We start from the raw sequence: 20,002 nt of genomic DNA, 5'->3' as shown, positions 1-20,002 counted from the left end.
CTGTTTGAATTTCTTTATTAATGAGAAAGTACTTTCAGAGAGAAATGAAATTTGGGAGGAAAAAAAGAATACACCCCCCAGTGGCGATTCTTGGGCTGCCATCTGAGGCAACAGTCCCGATGCTGCTCCTTCTCTGCGCTTACAATTTTAGTGTTAGAACGGGTCCAGAGGGGACCGCATCTCTAGTGCAGAGAGCACTTATATGGCTTTTTGCCGCTCACTGCCGCCTGCCCCTCACCAACATTTTTGACCTTGGCCCTTTTGGGTACCTATATAGTTTAGAGCAACAAACCCCACTGGGAGTGCAAAGCTATGATTCAATCTAATAAAATATAAGTTTAACAGATATACAAATGACAAATAAATGGAACAGAATGACGTGATTCTTCTAAAGATTACGCCCCAGAACAGCTGGCCCTGCAAGGATTATTTTAGCGACAGTACTTACCCATTAAAAAATTTAGCAGCTTCTGAACCCTGGAGTTAACCCCAACAATGCGGTAGAGCCCTTGCTCATTGATCCCTGTTGAAAGCAAAGGTTTTACTTAATTAGATAGATGTTAACAGCCAAAGTATTTTTCTTACAACACTTCATAAGGTTTCTTTAATAGCTACAGTAATTAAAATCTCCCTGAGTGACACAATGATGTCTCGCTGTTAAAACTGGAACAAACATTGTTCTAAGTTTTCATTTTGTAGAAGAAAAAATAAACTGAATTATACAGGTATAAGATCTGTTATCCGGAAAAACGTTATACAGAATACCCTTTACCTGGAAAACCTCAGGTCCAGAGCAGTCTGGATAAAATTTCCTATACCTGTAGTAGGTATAGTAATATGGTACTTTCTTTTACCAAAAGCAACCAATTAGCAGGTAGCATTTATCAGGCACCTGTTTAAAAGCAAACAGCTTATTGGTTGCTATGGGTTACTACACACATTAACATTGCCTCTTTTATTACTTAGGGGGGGGCAAGTGCCTTATATATATATATATATATATATATATATATATGGTATATTATTTTATATAATAACATGAGCGACACAACGTCTCACCATTTTGTATCCCTTTCAGCCCAAAAAGTTGGTTTATATATGGACATTTTAATAAATTTGCCCATTATTGGATAACATTAAACTGAGCTTTCCTTAGACTAAATCTTCCATGTCCTGAATACCCCTATTCCAGAAGAAGCCTTCACAAAGCTGAATTATGCTTAAGCAATATGACAAAAACAATGTCAGCTGCCTATCTTCCTATTCACACACAGCTCTGAAAAGGTCAGGTTGTTTTTAACAGACTTAATTGGTTTCTTACATGGTAATTGCACCTGTCAGTTGAACTCTTCTACAACAATCTGCTATTATACTTGATTTTTTAAACAGAACATTAATTTAAGAGATATTGGGGGTCATTTATCAACACGGGCTAAATATGGCTTTGTGTTACTTGTAGATGGCTGAGCAAAGCTAACTGCTGATTGGTTGTCATGGGTTATTTCAGGAGCAAATTCATTCAGAGATAAGGCAGCAACATGTGGCCAACCTTGTATGGTATGGTATATGACTGGGTTTGCAGGCTGAGGGATACTATATAAGGGGCCATACAATATACAGCTGCCTATTTTTCTGCTCCTTCACAAACTGGCCAACAATCCATAGTGCAAAGATACTGGCATTGTCAGACTGGGCTGGCAGGCCACCAGGAAAAAACATGGTGGCCCCAGCCCTTGTGGGCTACAATGATCGTGGCTCACTCCCCACTCAAGCCAGTAACTTTGGGTGACCCCCCCCCCCCCACTAGCAGCCATAAACAAGCTCATATGTAAAACCCTGCTTCATCTAAATAAACCATTTTCATAAAAATATCCTTTTTTAGTACTATTGGGTAATCCTAAATAGAAAATTGCCATTTTAAGAATTAAGGGCCTCCTCCTGGGATTGTAGGATTCACAGTGCACACAAACAAGCCAAGGCACACATACATACTGGGCCTCGTTAGTCAATTAATGGACAGAGTTCTGCCTTTTGCTTCCACATTACTTTCTCTTATAGTTAGAGCTGCATTATTTTTGGTCAGGTGATCTCTGAGGGAGCACACAGCTCATCACTAAATGGTGGCTCAAGGGAAAGGATGTAAAAGGGAAATATTTACTGATATATATACCTATAAACAGGACCAGCACACCATTTCACAGCAATTCTTCTCTTTATTCATTCATCGTGCGTGAATATTTACATATTTTGACTTCAGCACTCATCTGTTAAACTGGTTAAGAGTGTGGACACACAGCTACACAGCTTGATTTTATATATATATATATATATATATATATATATTATATATCCCAGTTTGGAGAGATTCTTTAATAGGTCCCTAAACATAATATAAATTATCTGATGGTTAAGTATTCATTCTGGGGGTACAGTTTTCCTTTAAGAAGTATCACTGGCATTGCTATTCCCAAGGGACTGACTGGTTGAATGCTTCTCACAATAAATTAGTATGGAAATGCTACAAACTACTATGAAACATGTATACAAGGTGTTCACATATCTGCACATAGCATCACTAGCTCTAGCCATGTGTTATTGTAGCAGGAACGCTACATTATGGGAGCATAGTCTAATTGTACATTTTACGCAGCGCACAAAATCCCACATAGAATGCTGTAGGGATGGTTGTGCCTGGTACACTTACTGGGCTTTTCAGAGAGAAGTGAAAAGCAATTAGTACAAGAAGGAATAAATGTCTAAGAGTAATAAATGACCACACATTGTTAATATTTATAGAATCATTACATTATAAATTTCAGTAATTCTTTACCCCAAACTACTGAACGATATTTTAAGCACAAATGCTAATTTTATTTTCTCCATGGTAGCCTCCATTCAAACTACCAGACTAATCATGACTTCATTGCATATTGCAAGTCCTTTTAAGAAGGTGGCCTTTTAAGTAAATTTAAAGTCACCCTGTTTCTGCCTCTATAAAGATGTTAAATCTCAGGTAAGCTGCTGACAGGCTTTTAGATATATAAAATATAATGTGAATTCCTTTTATTTTTTTGACCACTCCAACTTGAGAGCTGTGCAAACAAATAACACTAAAAAGTGTGCTTTTTATATCAGTAAGGTTACAGCAGATCAATAAAAGCATATGACGTTTTCTTATTATTGTGCATATATTTCATGTTAGCAGTTTTGCATTTATAGGGTTTTTAGATCTTCCCTTTTAATTTATATATAATCTATATTTTACATGGCTGGTCAGTAGTTCATTTAGATGTATGCAGTACAACATACTGATTTTCTGTAGCTATGCATTATATACTGATCTTTACGAAATGTACCCATTAAAGGGCTTTGTGGGTTTCTACTTAGCTCACAAAGCAACAGATTCCATGTTTTGTGAGTGCTGGTATTTTAACATAGGAGCTGGCACACTGCCTCTTTGTGTTTATGGCAGAAGCCAGAGAGACGAGGATTCCCTTAACTGAGGTTTAAGATAAAGCAGCCCCTCTGGAAAAAAATCAAGTACAAAGCAGTCATAGGTGCCAGGTCACTTTAATTGGGCTATCTCCACATTACAGTTATACTATATTATACAGAGGGACTATATAAAGGCAAACTTTGCGCAGATATTTCCTATTGGTTTCCTGTAGGCATCGCTACATCAACAGCTGAGGGCCACGTATAACCTCGATTTATGCCACTACATTGACCTGAGCAATGTGCCATCTGCTGTAAAGCAGCCCTTGTCCTCACCTCTTGTTTCCACAGCCTGGATACACTTCCGAATAATGCTGAATCCAATGTTGTCCAGCTGGGCAGCTAGAAGGAAAGAACATATAGGATTACTGGATGGCAGATATTCAATTTCTCATTTTTAATTGACAGATTGATAGTAATATCCTGCAGGCAAACGATTCCACATGTTCTGACGTCCTTTGCTTTAACACCTACTACCCTTTTCTATGTAATCCACTTTTCTGCAATGCTGCTATAATGCTGTACATATTATAATCACATCCATACCTGTGTTTATCTTGCCTCAGGAAACCCTCTACAGCTTTTCTACAGAGACGCAGCCAATATTAAAAGGGGAACTAAAATACCTTTCATTTGGGGGCCCATACCATTAAGTCTTTGAGTAAGCACTGGCCAAAAGTGGTGCCCATGAGGGTTAGTTTACAGGCTGGTGACACTTACCATTAAAAAAAATTATGCGGTACAGTACATTTGGACTAAGAGAAATATAGTTGACCTAACAACAAAATGATGTTCCAAAGCCTTGTACCTGTACCACAGAAGAAACGTAGGTTTTCAAACACTAGAAAGGTATTTAATATTTTAGATGTAGTCTGGACCGCTACTATATTAAGGTACAGCAAACAAAAGACAGAAGCAGCTATAAGCCATTTGTATATAAATACGCAATAAAGGTCACAGGCCTGTACAGTAGCTTAATTAATAAAAATCTATATTAAAGATTCTGCAGGCTGCTCAGGGTCCCTCCCTGCATTCACAGAAGCTATTAAGTCCTTATGTCTGCAGGGACAGGGGCCTAATGAAAAACGAAATTGAAGAGCCGGAGTGATTTATTGCCTTGGAGAGGGCTATTTCAAATTGTGTAGAAATTAAAAAGGCTCAATATTATACAGTACTGTGTTAGCCTGGGTCAATCCAAGAAAATGTTTGTTTAGCAAACTTTCCTTCAGTGTGTTGCATTGGTGGTTTGTAAATGAGGCTTATGTAATATATTTACACAGGATCACAAGAGTTATTCCAGAGCTCTGCTTTCAGGGATGTCAACAACCACTTTCATAAGGGAAACACATTAAACAAGATTAAGAAAGAGCAGTCCAAATTTCAGTGCACCTATGCCAACAGCATACTTTAGGGTTATGGCAGCAGATGTTATATGTTCATTCCACTTTTCAAAGTTGACAATAGGAAGCTCAGGAGCCAGAAGGCAACTGTCACCTGAAAGGTGAGCTTTCAAGTGATAGAGGTCTAAAGGTACTATGGGCTCAGGTGCACATTAGGCCCAGACTGGCAATCCCAGGGTTCTGACAAAGCTCCAGAGGGGCTGTAAGATGCCACAGACAGTCACTATTTATTGGTCTGGTGGAGGCTGTTTGGCCCTCTGTGTACTTGATTTGCAAGGGCCTATTTTAAATTCCAGTACAGGCTTGGTGCACACATACATAATTCCCTCTTCCATCTCCATTCTCGTTCTAGGTACTTTCCTGTGTTTATATTTCCTGTCTATTTATAGTTATATATATATACAAAAAAAAAGTCAATGTGATTTTGAGAAAAATTGGACCCTTCAGCTGTTGATGGGCCACAGCTCCATAAACAGAGAATCAATGGCAGACATCCTTGTTTTACAGGAAGACAGTTATATCTATCCGTCTACAGTCCATCCCTGTTGATGCTCATTAGTTCTGTCCCATCAGGCATTTACATGAGTAAGGAAAGTTAGGAGACTGTTTTTATCCTATAGAAAACTTTCTGAAGATCACTGGCAAAGGAGTGGTTTATCCAATTGCAGCTCGGAGCAGTAGTTACCACAAGCTAGAGGACTATGTACGTATATTTACAGAACGATAGCTAATCCTTCTGTTGCCCTTTAAGTCTTTAGCTATTTACATCCCTGCAACACTACTCTGATCTGTATTCTTAAAACTACAGTTCCCTAAACAGATGGCAAAGCCAAAGGATGTATATTGTTATGATAGAACAAGCTGCAAGACAACACCTCTCAGATGAAAAAATGGTTCATGCAAAGCAGAATGATTATATTTTTAATACCAGATATCTAGTAAAAAAACAAGTGATCTCCTTTTACACCTTTCCTCTTTGCGTTGTTTGACTATATTCTAATGATTTTTCCTCCCAAACTGCACTGTCTATATTGCCAATTGGCAAAGTACACTGTGTGTGACTCCATTGCTTACACAGGTAAGTGAGATTATTCAAAAAGATCCAGAATCAGATTATGGATAATGGTAGCACCAAAAAAAAAAAAAATATATATATATATATATATAGCAGGTTTATAGAAAGCACTCACGGCATCAGAATGTAAAATAAAAAGTTTTTTCGTTTATTCAATCATCGCATCAACGCGTTTCGATCCTCACAGGATCGTCATCAGGATGACCTGACCTGATGACGATCCTGTGAGGATCGAAACGCGTTGATGCGATGATTGAATAAACGAAAAAACTTTTTATTTTACATTCTGATGCCGTGAGTGCTTTCTATAAACCTGCTGTCTATTTATTTGGTCAGCACCCGGCGAGTGCCTCTGGAGCGGTGAGTGCCGATTTTGCTTGGACTATATATATATATATATATATATATATATATTGACATATAGGTGGACAATGCAAGTTAAAAGTGTTTTCCTGTAGAAAAATGGAGCTCCCCCTTGTTGGATGTAATTTTTAGGCTCATTACTCTATATTCACAATGCAAAGTCTTCTTTGCATCCCCCCTGCACTCCTACTGATGCCTTCTTGCATCCCCTGTAAAAGTCTACATATGGCCTTAAGTATTCATCCCAGCAGAATATAAGTAAGATCTTTCATTCCCAGACCTCTGTCACTCGAAGAGACGGCAAACTGCCAGGTACATCCTAAACATTTATAAGAGTGAAATTAAATATTTATTTTGCATAACATTATGAAACCCTAACGGCTTTCAGCTCAAGTCCCCAGAGTCTGATTTAGAGAAAGTTAAAATAATGAAATCTAAGAGTCAATTAAGCAGCAACTTAACTGATATTTGTCATTTCTCCTTTCTTTTCAAATATAAACAAGTAAGCTATACACAAAAAAAAAATGTTGTCTCTGACTTAACTTTTAGATGTAGACACTATATAATAAAAGGCACTAAGTTTGTCCAGGAGCAGTATCCCATAGCAACCAATTACCAGGCAGCATTTACAAGTCACCTGTTTAAAAGCAAACATCTAACTGGTTGTTATAAGTTACTGCTCCTGGGCAAACTTAGTGCCTTTTATTACATATGGGGGAAAGTCTGCAATTTAAGGAAATCTAAACAATATCTCAATTAAGTAAAGTTAAGTAAATAACAAAGTAAACCAAATACATTTGTTCTGCTTTCAAATTCCCTTCTTTTTAGACACATTTCTCTAAACTATAGGGATTTCTCCAAGTTTTATCTGCAAGGGGTTTGTATGTTCTCTTTCTGTCTGTGTGGGTTTCCTTCTATGCTTCAAAAACACACAGGTAGGTTAACTGGTTAACTGATTATACTGACCCAGTGTGTGTGAATGTGCTAGGGATTTGTTAATGTGTTGGCACTATAAAAGATAATATAATAACAGGTTAGTGTTCTATTTACAAGTTCAGAAGAGTTCATAGAATAAAAGATTCTGTGTTTGTGCTGGAAGCATATTACATGCCAGGCCTTTCACCAATAACCCTAACTAGAGCAGGCACAGGATGGTGACAGTCTCTTACCCAAAGGCATTATACCTTTCCTTGTTGGCAGGCAGGGTCTCCCTTAGGGGGGGACAGGTGGTTAGTTTTGAGGGAAGATGCTGCTCATTCTAAACCCATACTTTAATCACTGGGTCCCTGCACAGGCCCTCCAGCTCTCTCCCCACCCGCACTAAACAGACACCCTAGATCTGTTCTGGAAGCCTGCAGCTGAACTAAAAAGGCAAAGCTGTACAGCAGCGGTGGTAGCCACCACCTATGACTACTTCAGTTCTTGTTGCTGACATTCTGGTGACATTTACCAACCAGGAAAACCCAATAAAGGGCATATTTATTAATACTGGGGACAAACATCACCGGTGATGCTGCCCATAGCAACCAAATAGACCTTTGGTTTTGTTTTCTAGCTTGTAGGTGACTGGAAAATTCTTATTGCTGACAGGTTGCTATGGGCACCTGTGATGTTTGTCTCCAGTGTTAATAAATACGCCTCTAAAAGTACAGAACATATAAATTAACATTGCGCCTATTTAGAGATTGGTGCCAAAGAATCAGGGAGAGGACAAAAAAGAAGCCCGGCCTGTATGTGTCACTGCATAGCTCTGCCTTTTCAGTTCAGGTTCAGGCGCAGGGCTCTTCTGCAATTGGAGAGAGACAAGGGCACCCCATCCTCTTAGCTTTCCCAATGAAATATAATGTTAACCTCCGTATGGGAAAGGTAAGTCTAATTCTCCCCACCAGCACCAGTTCAGCTTGCTGATAAGCTCAGACCACAAAAGATTCACAGATTCTTCTACAGCCTTTCCCCTGTCTAACAGTGAGAAATAATATCTAATTAAATATCCTAGCAGCTTTGATCAGGCCTTAATTTGACTTTTAATGAGGTACCACAGGGACAGGAGCTTATACAGCTGTTTGTTTTGTAAGATCATCTACAAAAAGATTTGCCTTTATCTGGTTTCCCAAGAGCCACAAAGTAATTTACTCAGGGCGCTTTGCATTGCAGCCAGGCAAGCCCTGCTCACACACACTGACATTGTGCAGTCCCAGAAAAACCACAGCTCACTGATCCAGCTAAACTGCTTCTATATTTAGTGCTCGGCCGCTGCACTCTATAGTGACACAGAGCATTTCTGAGAAACGTATGCATGCGTGCCCTGGTTTCAGCGTAGGCAGATAATTATTAAATATGCACGTGATTCTCTTATGAATAAAACATTAGAAAAATGCACAATGCCTCTCACTTCTGTCCCTAAAGCAAGCACCTGTAGTATTATGGGATTATCAGTTTTCGAGTTTGATTTTCGAAAAAAGCTCACATATCGAACGGTCAGTTATTAATTAATAAGGAAAACCCCTTTGAATAATAAACTTAAATATCTAGAATTTTTTGAGTTTACGAGCTCTAAAAACTCGAGTTTGAGAATATGGCTTGACTTTGCCTATGACAACCCCCATTGTCAGTATACCATAGGGACCAACAACCATAGGGTTAACTAACTCTAGTGGGAGTGCTTTGAATGTTAGGGTGGCTGACACTCTGGGGTATATATACTGTATAAAAAGGCGAAAAAGAACAAATTTCCCCATTCTCTATTCAATTATTTGGGATTTTTGGGTCCATACTTATTCATGAGTGAAAGCTCAGCCTTTGATAAATACTCTTTTGGAAATCCCACAGAAATAGAGAGCAGAAAGAATTTCACTCTTGCAGACTGCGGCAAGCTGTAATTTCACTCTTTGATAAATAAGTCACTCTGACCTTCATAGAGAGCTGCTGAGCCAAAAGCCTGGTATAAGCAGTCTGAAACTGTCCAAAACTGCTAATAATCGAAAATATAAAATTAAGGTAAATTTCAAAATTGCTCTGGGGACCTCTGAGTAACTTTACATAAATTACTTTTTGGTTTTAGATTCCCTTTTAAAATTACAAAGAGTTATGTAAAAGGTTTGTCTAAAGGTGAAACTATCTGCATTAATTCCATTAAGAAATTAGATTTTATGCAATATTTAGCAAAGTCTAGCTACCCTGAATAAGTTACTGCTTGTGCCGGGCTCATCCTTCCACCCTACCCACCCACGATCTTACTATTCCCCACTTCCACCAGCATCTTTTTTCAGTTGCACACCTGTTCCATCCCGCCCCCTTTGTGATGTCAGAGATGGGGCAGGTTGGGGGAGAATATGGCAATTGCGTTTGAAATTGCACTTTCTAAGTGAATGTACCCTAATGTTCAGTCTAAAGGCTAGGCTTAGTTCACTATTTCAGAAAAAAAATAGGAAAGTACTATGATGCAGCAGGTGTATAAGAAACATGGCAGCCCCTTACTTCTGTGACCTACAGCAGACAATGTGGGGCTCATTTATAAACAGTGGGCAAATCTACACCTGAACAGTAACCCATTGCAACCAATCAAGTGTGTCATTTCATTGTTCAACCTGCAGCTTTCAGCCAATAGCTAATCACTGGTTGACCCCCACTAGTGTGCTTATATGTGCAGGTACAGTAAGTGGCGTAGTATTCAGCGCTGCCCCTAGCAGAAAAATCTTCAGAGGGGCCCAGCACCCTGGAACTCCTGACCAGCCCCAGCTTGCATGTCAAAAACTGCTGATATAAAAGGACTCCTGCCATTATATTATTTGCCTCATTATATTACAGGTATGGGATCCCTTATCCGGAAACCCATTATCCAGAAAGCTCCGAATTACAGAAAGCCTGTCTCCCATAGACTCCATTTTAATCAAATAATTCAGAATTTTAAAACTGATTTAATTTATCTCTGTAATACTACAACAGTACCTTGTAATTGATCCCAACTAAGATATAAATAATCCTTATTGGATGCAAAACAATTCTACTGGGTTTAATTCATATTTTATTGATTTTTTAGTATACTTAAGGGATGGAGATCTAAATTATGGAAAGACCCCTTATCCGGAATACCCTTGGTCCCGAGCATTCTAGATAATGGGTCCTATACCTGTATTATATACCTCACTCCCCATTAGTATGGTACCATAAGTGCTTCCCAAAATGCAACATGCAGGAATTGGGGGACACAATATATTCAGACATTAAGGGGCAGATTTATTAAAATGTGAGTTTAGAGCTTAATACATTAAAAACGTATGACTAAAACATGAGTTTTTATGTATTAACCTCTAAACTCACATTTTGATAAATCTGCCCCCAAGGGTGCCTGTAGTAGACTAGATTTATCAAAGCATAGCCCTTTTACTTAACCAAGTATTATGGTAAATTGGATTATAGTATAAAAATATATATCCGTTGGAAAAAAAAAAGCACAAAAAACTTTCCACATCAATCCCACTGCTGAGAAAAGGAAAAACTGCAAATTGTGAAAGCCTTTGGCAGATGGACAATGCAGCGAGAGGGGGTCAGCCAGCTGTTTAGTATTTACACCAATAGCCGGCAGTTCATGGTGAGAGCAGCAATGTATTTATACACACCAACATGAAGCCCTGGGGAATGTTAAATAAAAATGGAGATAAACTACATTTCACACAAGCTAAACCTACAATAAATAATTCAGTTGGAAATGTAATATGGAGAAGATAAATATGCTGATGTTCGCTGGGTTGGTAACCTTGCATTAATCAGCCGTTTGTAATAAGCACAACATCTCCTGCGGTTATTTTCTGACTTGTATTATTTACAGAATTCCAGTTAGCAAGGACTCCAAAAATCATTGTAATCTGTATCATTGCTGCCCTCCTCGCGAACAAATAGCGCTGACCCTCCCCCCTGGGTGCTACCTCACGTACTGGGACCCCACAGTTATAGAAACATCTTAACAGGAAAAGGGTGGCCTTTTAGTGGATGAAATACAATGTCCACAGTCCATGCATGTTGGAGAGTGCAAGAATTTCTAGATACAAAAGGTAAAAGAACATACAGGTTAGTGTATGTGCAAATACAATGACCAGAACTGATGCTGAATTGGTCCCATAATCAGTCCCACGCCATATTGCTCAGGGTTGCCTTTTTTTAATATAGAAACCTTGGTACTTTCTAGTCAGCTATGCTACATAATGCCCTTTTGGGGGTACTGTGGGCTATGCAATGGTACACAATGGAGTATGTGACTCGCAGCAGGTTTTGTACTAAAATGTACAGCATTTTTTAGGCTAAGGGAGCTAGGATAGAAGGTATTTAGGAGGAAAGGCTCAAACAGCAAAAGCATACACTTTGGGGATAAAGTGGCAAATCTTCTGGGGGAAATGTGGGCTAGGTATTGTATTTTTATGGCACTGAAAGCTATATGATCAGCTTTAGGGAAATGGGCTACTTGTGATGTTCTTTGGGCTACTGGGTGCTTGTGTAAAACTACCCTTGGAACCCAAAGAGCTGTGTGATACGTTAGGGGCAGGGTAGGCTATTTTATGCAATTGGAAATACCATCTGTGAAGTGATCTTCATCTTGAGCACCACTGGGGGTTTTAATATGCTGCACTTTTTTACACTAAAACGTATAATAATATAAAAAGCTGAAAGCTACAGTGTAATGCACTTTCTGGGACCCTGGGGGATATAATACAGTGCTTTGTGGTGGCCTCAATATGATGACGGTATCATTAGCAAGGAATTCAGTGCCCATAATGGCAAAACACAAGGGATAAAAATCTGCATTCCCTCCCCTTTCAACAACTATATAAGGCATTGGCTTCCTATTTAAGAGCAATAAAGTTAAAAGAAAATCTATAATTTGGAATTGTTTGGAATTATTGCTTCTGCTGTTGTATTTTACAATAATTTTCCACAGTAAATGATTTTCCCTTTATGTGACTATCCCGATCCATAACCAGAATACAGTTTTCAAGATACTAGCATGATTTTGGCTGCTAATAAGGCACCCCTGGCAAATACATCCAGCAACCCTCCCTCGGAATTCTCTTGGTCTGGCCTTACACACATTAAGGTTTGTCTGCTAACGTTACCTACAATTTCCAGATGATTTTCTATTTTAAAACACATTACTTTTCTCTGCTTACTTTTTTACACTAAAATCAGTAAGGTTTCCTTAAAGTGCACAGAAATCTAATATACTGTATACAGAACAGAACAGATCTTATAAAGAGATAATATACAAAAGTACCCTCCGAGGGCCATAAGAAGCCTAACAGGAGTTCCTCAATTCTATAAAAAACAATAGGCTGCAGGCCTCGCAGTAGTACGGGTTATATTATTAAAGGAGACATATCATATAAAAATTAAGAATGTACCAGTGAATTATACTCCTCTAAATATGGAAGGATTGTGCTTAAAAAAATTGTTAAAATTTATTGGGAAATTCCAGCAAAACCTTACTAGTCCCACCCATCTGTTCCACTTCCTGCTGGCTGAATTCTCTGGATGTGCAGGGGAGCCGGAGGCTCTCAGTACACTGCAGTGTAGGATAGGAACCAATCAGCAGCTAGGCTGACCTGATAGGGAACTGAAGCCTGTCTTTGCTTGTGTGAGTGCAGGGCTGTGATTGGCTATCCTCCTCCCACTATGCTTCTGGCAGGGACTGTTAGGACACGCCCACCCTTCATTTGAAATGTGAAAAGAGAACTGATAGGATCTGATAGGGAGCTCCAATAAAGGGGCCATTTTTACAGGATTAATGTTTAGCCCAATGTGAAACCAGCACCATATATTATTCATAATTGCCTACAAAATTAGGGTTTTCCCATTTATCCAATATGTCTTATTTAGTGTTAATTTATGGCAGAAAACTTTTCATAATTCCCTACAAGATGTTTGACCAACTCCCTCACTTGTATCTTGACTCCCAGAACTTTCACTCTCACACACAATTCCCAGCACTGTGTTTATGTGGGAACATCTCAGTGTGTGCATGTGGCTACATCTGCTCCGTCACCAACAAAAACTGATCAGACACTGTCAGAGCTACAGGGAAGCACAAGAAGCCAACTACATCCATATCAGCCACTCCAATATTATTTTGGCCTTGTGTTTGAGATTATTGCCTTGCTGAAATGGACTAGCTTCAGTTTGAAGCCTAAGCCTGGCTATCCTGCAGAAGTTTCCAGTATTTTGCACCATAGGTTATTCATTTTAATAAGACATTTATAATATGATAACTACCTGGAAAAGAAAACTGTAAGATGTTACCATTAATGTTATCTTCTGGTTATCCAGAAGTGGGGGCAGGGATAGATCTGCAGAACGCATATAGCCAAAAGCTGCTATCTTGGTCTCATCTATCCATTTCCCAAAAGACATGAGACTGACCAGCTGAGATGTTCCTATATACACACACTGAGATGTTTCCACACATACAGCCACTAAGATGTTCTCTCATACAAACACAATCCAGGATGAAAGGATGAAGCAGATCAAAAAAGGACACATGAGGGCAAGACCAAGACCTTAGAACATTAGGCAGGCATAGCGCACTCAAGGAACAGACCCAGGGACTTGATCTATTCATTTGGCACAGTAACAGGAAAGGGCAGGGTGTTTAGAAGATCAGGGTGATGAAAGAGAAGGAACAGGTGGGGGGATTATAGAGACATGGCACATCACCCTAACAGTCCCCATATGAAGTGAGTGAAAGGACAGAAATCACCTCATGCAACCCAGCTGCTGTCATTGCTGGATCAGGAAGGGAAGCAAATGATGTATAATCTCTGCACTGGTATTAACAGCATCACAGTCCAGTTTCCTGGTAGCTGAGAGACCTGTCTCTCTTTGCCACTTTTAGTGGCAGTGGATCAGGCTAGGGTATGGCAATAGCTTCAGAACCCAATGATTCAAACATCTTCTCATTGGCTGCCTATATAGCCTCATGCTAACTACTGTCTGCTTTACTTCACTTTTTTATTCTCATGCAATAGAACAGTGTTCCTTTAAATTAATTATCCTGCTGAAGAAGGTGCAGTTACTTTATCATATCCTTTTTTTTGGCGCTCTTACTGGTCTGATTTCTGAAGCGCAACTGAAGAATAAAAGATGCATAGATATGGGATGGTGGTGGAAGAGAAACAAATGAAGGCTGCACTGGAGTTGGAGCTCCCTTTAGGAAGTAGAGTACAGGTATGGGATCCGTAATTCACAAAATCTGTTATCCAGAAAGCTGCAAATTATGGCATGGTCAAACAGTACCTCGTACTTGATCCCAACAAATATAAGATTAATCCTTATTAGTGATAAACTAATCCTATTGGGTTTAATTAATGCTTTGTAGCAGACTTAGGGGGTGATCTATCAAAGTTCTAATTTGAATATTTTATCAATTCAAGTTTTTTGTACTAAAATTTGAGTTCAAAACCTTGAATATGTGTTATTTATTAAGTGCAAACAAAACAAAAACTCAAATGTAAAAAAATCAACATCTAAAAGCTTGCGAGTTCATGTAGAAGCCAAGGGGAGTTGTCCTAAGTAAACTCAAGTCATATTTTCAATTTGAGATATTTGAGTATTTTTATTCAAACGAGTTTACAACATTAATAAATAAGCAAGCGTTCAAGTTTTTTTGTTTATTCGAATTAAAAAAGAAACTCTTGCATTCACAAACTTGAAAACCGATAAATAAGCCCATAAGAGTATGGAGATCCAAACTACAGAAAGACTCCTTATCTGGAAAACCCCAGGTCCCGAGCATTCTGGATTACAGGTCCCGTACCTGTACATTGTTCTACAGTGGAAACTACTGTCCTGAATGGGTTTGGATACATGGCAATACATTTGCAGAATTCTGGCTGACTTAACCTTTGCTTTACTGCTGATATTAATGTTAGCTGAATTCTTAATACAAGTATTGGATCTGTTATCCGGAAACCCATTATTTCCAAATTACGGAAAGGCCATCTCCCATAGACTCTATTATAAGCAAATGATTCTAATTTTTAAAAATTATTTTTTTTTTCTCTGTAATAATAAAACAGTATTTTGTAATTGTTACCAACTAAAATATAATTAATCCTTATTGGAGGCAAAAATATCGGGTTTATTAAATGTTTTATTGGGTTTATTAAATCTTTAACTAATTTTATAGTAGACTATGGGGAAGATTTACTAATCCACGAACGGAGCGAAAGCGTCCGAACGCGGTTTTTCGTAATGATCGGTATTTTTGCGACTTTTTTTGTCAGCGTCGCGACTTTTTTGTGTGTCCCGCAATTTTTTCATCACCGTTACGACTTTATCGTATATTTTCTGCGACTTTTTCGTCGCGCAAAAATACAATAAAGTTGTGACAGCACTGAAAAAAAATCGCACAAAATACGAAACAAACACGACGGCGACAAAATAGTCACAAAATTTTCGTGTCCAATCTGATTTTTTTCCCATTTAGGATTCGGATTCATTTTTAAAATGGCAATTTTCACTTTAGGATTACCCAATAGCACATACTACTAAAAATAATCTTTTTAGGAAAATAGTTATTTAGATGAAGCAGGGTTTTACACATGAGCTTGTTTATGCAAAGCTCTATTTTTAGACCTACACTGTTTGGGGGTATAGTTTCCCTTTAAGACTGAATTCTGTTGTTTACTCATGGGCAGGCCTATCTGCATTAGAGAACAGATTCAAGTTTCCTCCTGCCCCAACTCTCCCCACAGCATTTTTGAAAACTTGGGTGTGCCAGGAAACCAGGCAGGAACATCACTCAAAAGCAAGTATACCCCAAAGGTGAAATCTGCTACATATAATTAAAGGGAAACTGCTAATTGCTTCCAGAATTCTTGGCACTGATGTAAGCAAAAATGTCTAAAGTTCTGGAATTTTCCAGTTGTACATGGACATTTGACAGTATTTATAGGGCGCAGACTGCTCTAGCATACTTTAGCTTCTCAGGCAGCCTCCTATTTATATAGCGGTGAACCATGAGCGATTTCAGAATATGAAGTGGGGGCAATAGCCTAACAAGATGATGATATAATGCTGAAATCAAAGCTCCTAAAAAGATTATACCTTCCTCTGAAAGCTGATGTTGTGACATTAAAAGACAATTATGTGAAGATTTTGGTTTCTTAAACAAAAAACAATGAAAAGATATTTGGTATTCCTTGAGCTGTCTGGGGAAAATAATTTTACTGCGCTGTTTTATGAGAGCTCAGACACTTTAATTATCCTGTATTGTAACAAGTGTTAACAGTGCCAAACAAGTGGGAGATGTGTCTTTTAACAGACTGCTAAGATCTTGTTTAAAATCCATCTTGCCCTATTATTCCATGGTTCGTGTTGCAACATTCGTGTTGCATAACCTGGGTTTCCATAGGTGGGCAAAAGGGGCAGAGAGAAAATCATAAGCTATTTCCTAATATGTAATAGAATCTGGAACATGTATTAGTGAATCGCCGAAACTCGCACAGATATGGATCTACAGACTTTAGGACCTTGAGTGCAGTTTATGGGACCTTTTGTGCTCATTTTACTTGGCTGATGATCAAAACCTAAAGCATATATATATATATATATTTAACCATTTCACTGCTGTTTCAAGGGGTGGTCCACTTTTAAAAGTTACATTTTAGTATGTTATAGAATATTCTATGACTAGCAACTGTGCATTTGGTCTTCATTATTTTTTATTTAAAGAAGAAGGAAAGGTAAAAACTAAGGTCTATGTAAATGCAGCCATAAGCACTTACAGTAATGCTGCACTGAGTCCTCTATCAAAGGAAACACAGAATTTCTGGTCTCCTTTTCTGTAAACATGTTCTTAGGGTATCGGACTTCCTCTCTCAGAAAAATCCTTCATTCCCGGGGCCAGAGTCTGCAGAGTCTCCTCTCTCCTGCTTCCCCCTCCAATAAAAATTTATAAAACTCACACCCCCCTCCCTTAGGAATGTGTAATATGAGCTATAACAGCTAGACTGCAAACATAGGAAGCTATGAGCACCAAGCTAAAATGGCAACTGCAATCAGAGAAAGCTTCTAGGGTTTTTTTACTCAGGTATAGTAAAGCTTTGTGCAGAATAAATATAGCATTCTAGGTTGCACTAATATGGCAAATCTATTGGCAGTAAAATACAAAAATTACTTTCCTTCTCCTTTTAAAGCAAATAACTCATATTACAATTTTATTGTCATGGTTATTGTTTATTAATTATATTCTTAATTAGTGGCCCTCCTATATTTTTTGCAGTTTCTCACTCAAACCTGTGCCTGGTTGCAAGAGAAAATAAGCCCCTAGCAACCAGATATCTGCTAAAAACACCAAACTAAGCTATTGAACAAATAGCTAAATAACAACAAAAAAACATAAACATTTAATAATGAAGACAAACTGGAAATATTCTTAAAATATCACTGTCTACATCAAGTTAATCTAAATGTAAACTACCCCTTTAGGGACTTAACATTATCATAATCATCCATTATTTCAACAGCGCTGGGAATTTAAGCAGCACTTTTGCTAAGTTCAACCAGTATGTTCCATCAGATGATATGAACTAGTAAGTGTGCCAGAAAGGTACCTGGTTATTGCATTACACATGTAGATTTGGTATAAGTAAATTACAAACTCATGACTCCTTGCATTAGAACTAGGGTACTGGCCAACTGAGATTATTTAACTGTACATAAATGTAAAACTTTTATAGATGAATCTATATCACCTGTACAAAGTATACCCAGCAATGGGAGAGCCATCTACATAAAGACTCATCAGTAATCAAGCTTGATATTTCTTCAAGGGTAGTGTCATTGTGGCATAGGTTTAAAAAAAAATCTGAATAGACTTTTGGCTCTGTGATGTGTGAGATGGTCTCCATGATTAACACGGTCATATACTGGGGCACTGGTTTCAGTGTAATGTCTTTGCAACAACAGTGCCCAATGAGCAAACCTGACTTTCTTATCTTTTATCTCATCTGTGAAGGAAAATTCTGTGGGGGTATGTTTTGTATTTACAGAAACTGGATTGAGTCTAATAATTAGGAATGCACCAAATCCAGGATTTGGTTTGGGATTCGTGCGAATCTAAGCCTTTTTCAGCAGGAGTTGGCCAAATCCAAGCGTCTGGCTGAATCAAATCCGAACCTTAAATATCATGTGACTTTCAGTTACCAATTTAGGAGAATCGCAATGTTTTTTCTGTATAGGGTTTTTTCTCCATTTTATATGCTAATTTCCATATGGAAACCATATGGAACCTGCTTCAGGTTCACTGAATCCTGAGTTGAAGATTCTGGATTCGATGCACTCCTACCAATAATGTACGCAAAATTGTAAGGTTGTAACATCACTTTGTGTTTGAAGTCTCTATTAAGGGATATATGTGTCTTATGTATAGATGTACAGATATGCCATATTAGCATCCATATTTGTGCAATTTTATATATATAACATTCCAAAGCAACAACAGGATTTTCTTAATATTTAACTGTAGGCCTTGCTTCAGAGGAACAAGGTACATGGTGTCCTTTTTTTTATTTAAGCATCTGCCAAACAAAGTTAAAAATTAACAAAATGGGCAACCTTTTAAGTTTTCTGAGTGTCAGCTTTTGCGCAACGCCTATCATGATCAATAATGGCCAATTAAAAGGTATGGCATCTATTTTTTAAAAATGCTTGTCTTTCTGTAATATGGATCACTAACTACCGTATTTTTCGCCGTATAAGACGCACTTTTTCTTGCCCAAATCTGGAGGGGAAAAGTTGGTGCGTCTTATACGGCAAACTGCGTCTTCCTCTATGTGCCGCGGCTCTCTGCTACACCCTCGCTTTTATAAGGTTGCGCCCGTGCGTACTGACGTTACACACACAGGGCGCAACCTTATAAAAGCACAGAAGCAGCTGGGAGCCACGGCACAGAGAGGAAGACATCACGGGAGCCGGAGGCCGCTGGGGGGAGGTTAGGGGGGAAATGGAAGGTGCTTGGGGGCCCTGGGGGAAGCTGAAAAATGCTGGGGGTGCCGCGGGGGAGCTGGAGGATGCTTGGAGGCCCTGGGGGACGCTGAAGGATACTTGGGGGGGGCCCTGGGGGAAGCTGAAGAATGCTGGGGGTGCTGTGGGGTAGCTGGACAATGCTTGGAGGCCCTGGGGGATGCTGAAGGATACTTGGGGGGAGCCCTGGGGGAAGCTGAAGGATACTTGGGGGGCCCTGGGGGAAGATGAAGGATACTTGGGGGGGGCCTGGGGGAAGCTGAAGGATACTTGGGGGGGGCCTGGGGGAAGCTGAAGGATACTTGGGGGGGGCCTGGGGGAAGCTGAAGGATACTTGGGGGGGGCCTGGGGGAAGCTGAAGGATACTTGGGGGGGGCCTGGGGGAAGCTGAAGGATGCTTGGGGGGGGCCCTGGGGGAAGCTAATTATGTGCGAGCCCAGAGACAATTAACTTTATACAGTTGATATAAAATATTTTACTACAGTATTTGGTTCAGAATCTTTTTTTTCTAGATTTTCCTCCTTTAAAATTGGGTGCGTCTTATATTCCGGAGCGTCTTATAGGGTGAAAAATACCGTAATACATGTTTTGGCATTAACATGGATGCATGCTAGCTCATTTATCAAACTGCCCACTTATTGCAGAAAAAAGCAAACCT

The 20,002-nt window shown here is 39.0% G+C and overlaps 1 protein-coding gene across 3 annotated transcripts in view; it reads right to left on the bottom strand.

Annotated features, from left to right (window-relative positions):
* Positions 1-20,002, bottom strand: part of arhgap26 (Rho GTPase activating protein 26) — a 278,476-nt gene that overhangs the window by 142,406 nt on the left and 116,068 nt on the right. For all 3 annotated transcript variants that reach the window (XM_012958569.2, NM_001126773.2, XM_031897634.1), the window contains 2 exon segments: positions 3,772-3,837; positions 449-523 (listed from right to left, as the gene is read on the bottom strand). In XM_012958569.2, coding sequence (XP_012814023.2) covers positions 449-523; positions 3,772-3,837 — 141 coding nt within the window.

The sequence above is a fragment of the Xenopus tropicalis genome, chromosome 3, assembly GCF_000004195.4.
Source record: "Xenopus tropicalis strain Nigerian chromosome 3, UCB_Xtro_10.0, whole genome shotgun sequence".
NCBI lineage: Eukaryota > Metazoa > Chordata > Amphibia > Anura > Pipidae > Xenopus > Xenopus tropicalis.
This window is presented reverse-complemented; position numbering and strand designations above follow the sequence as displayed.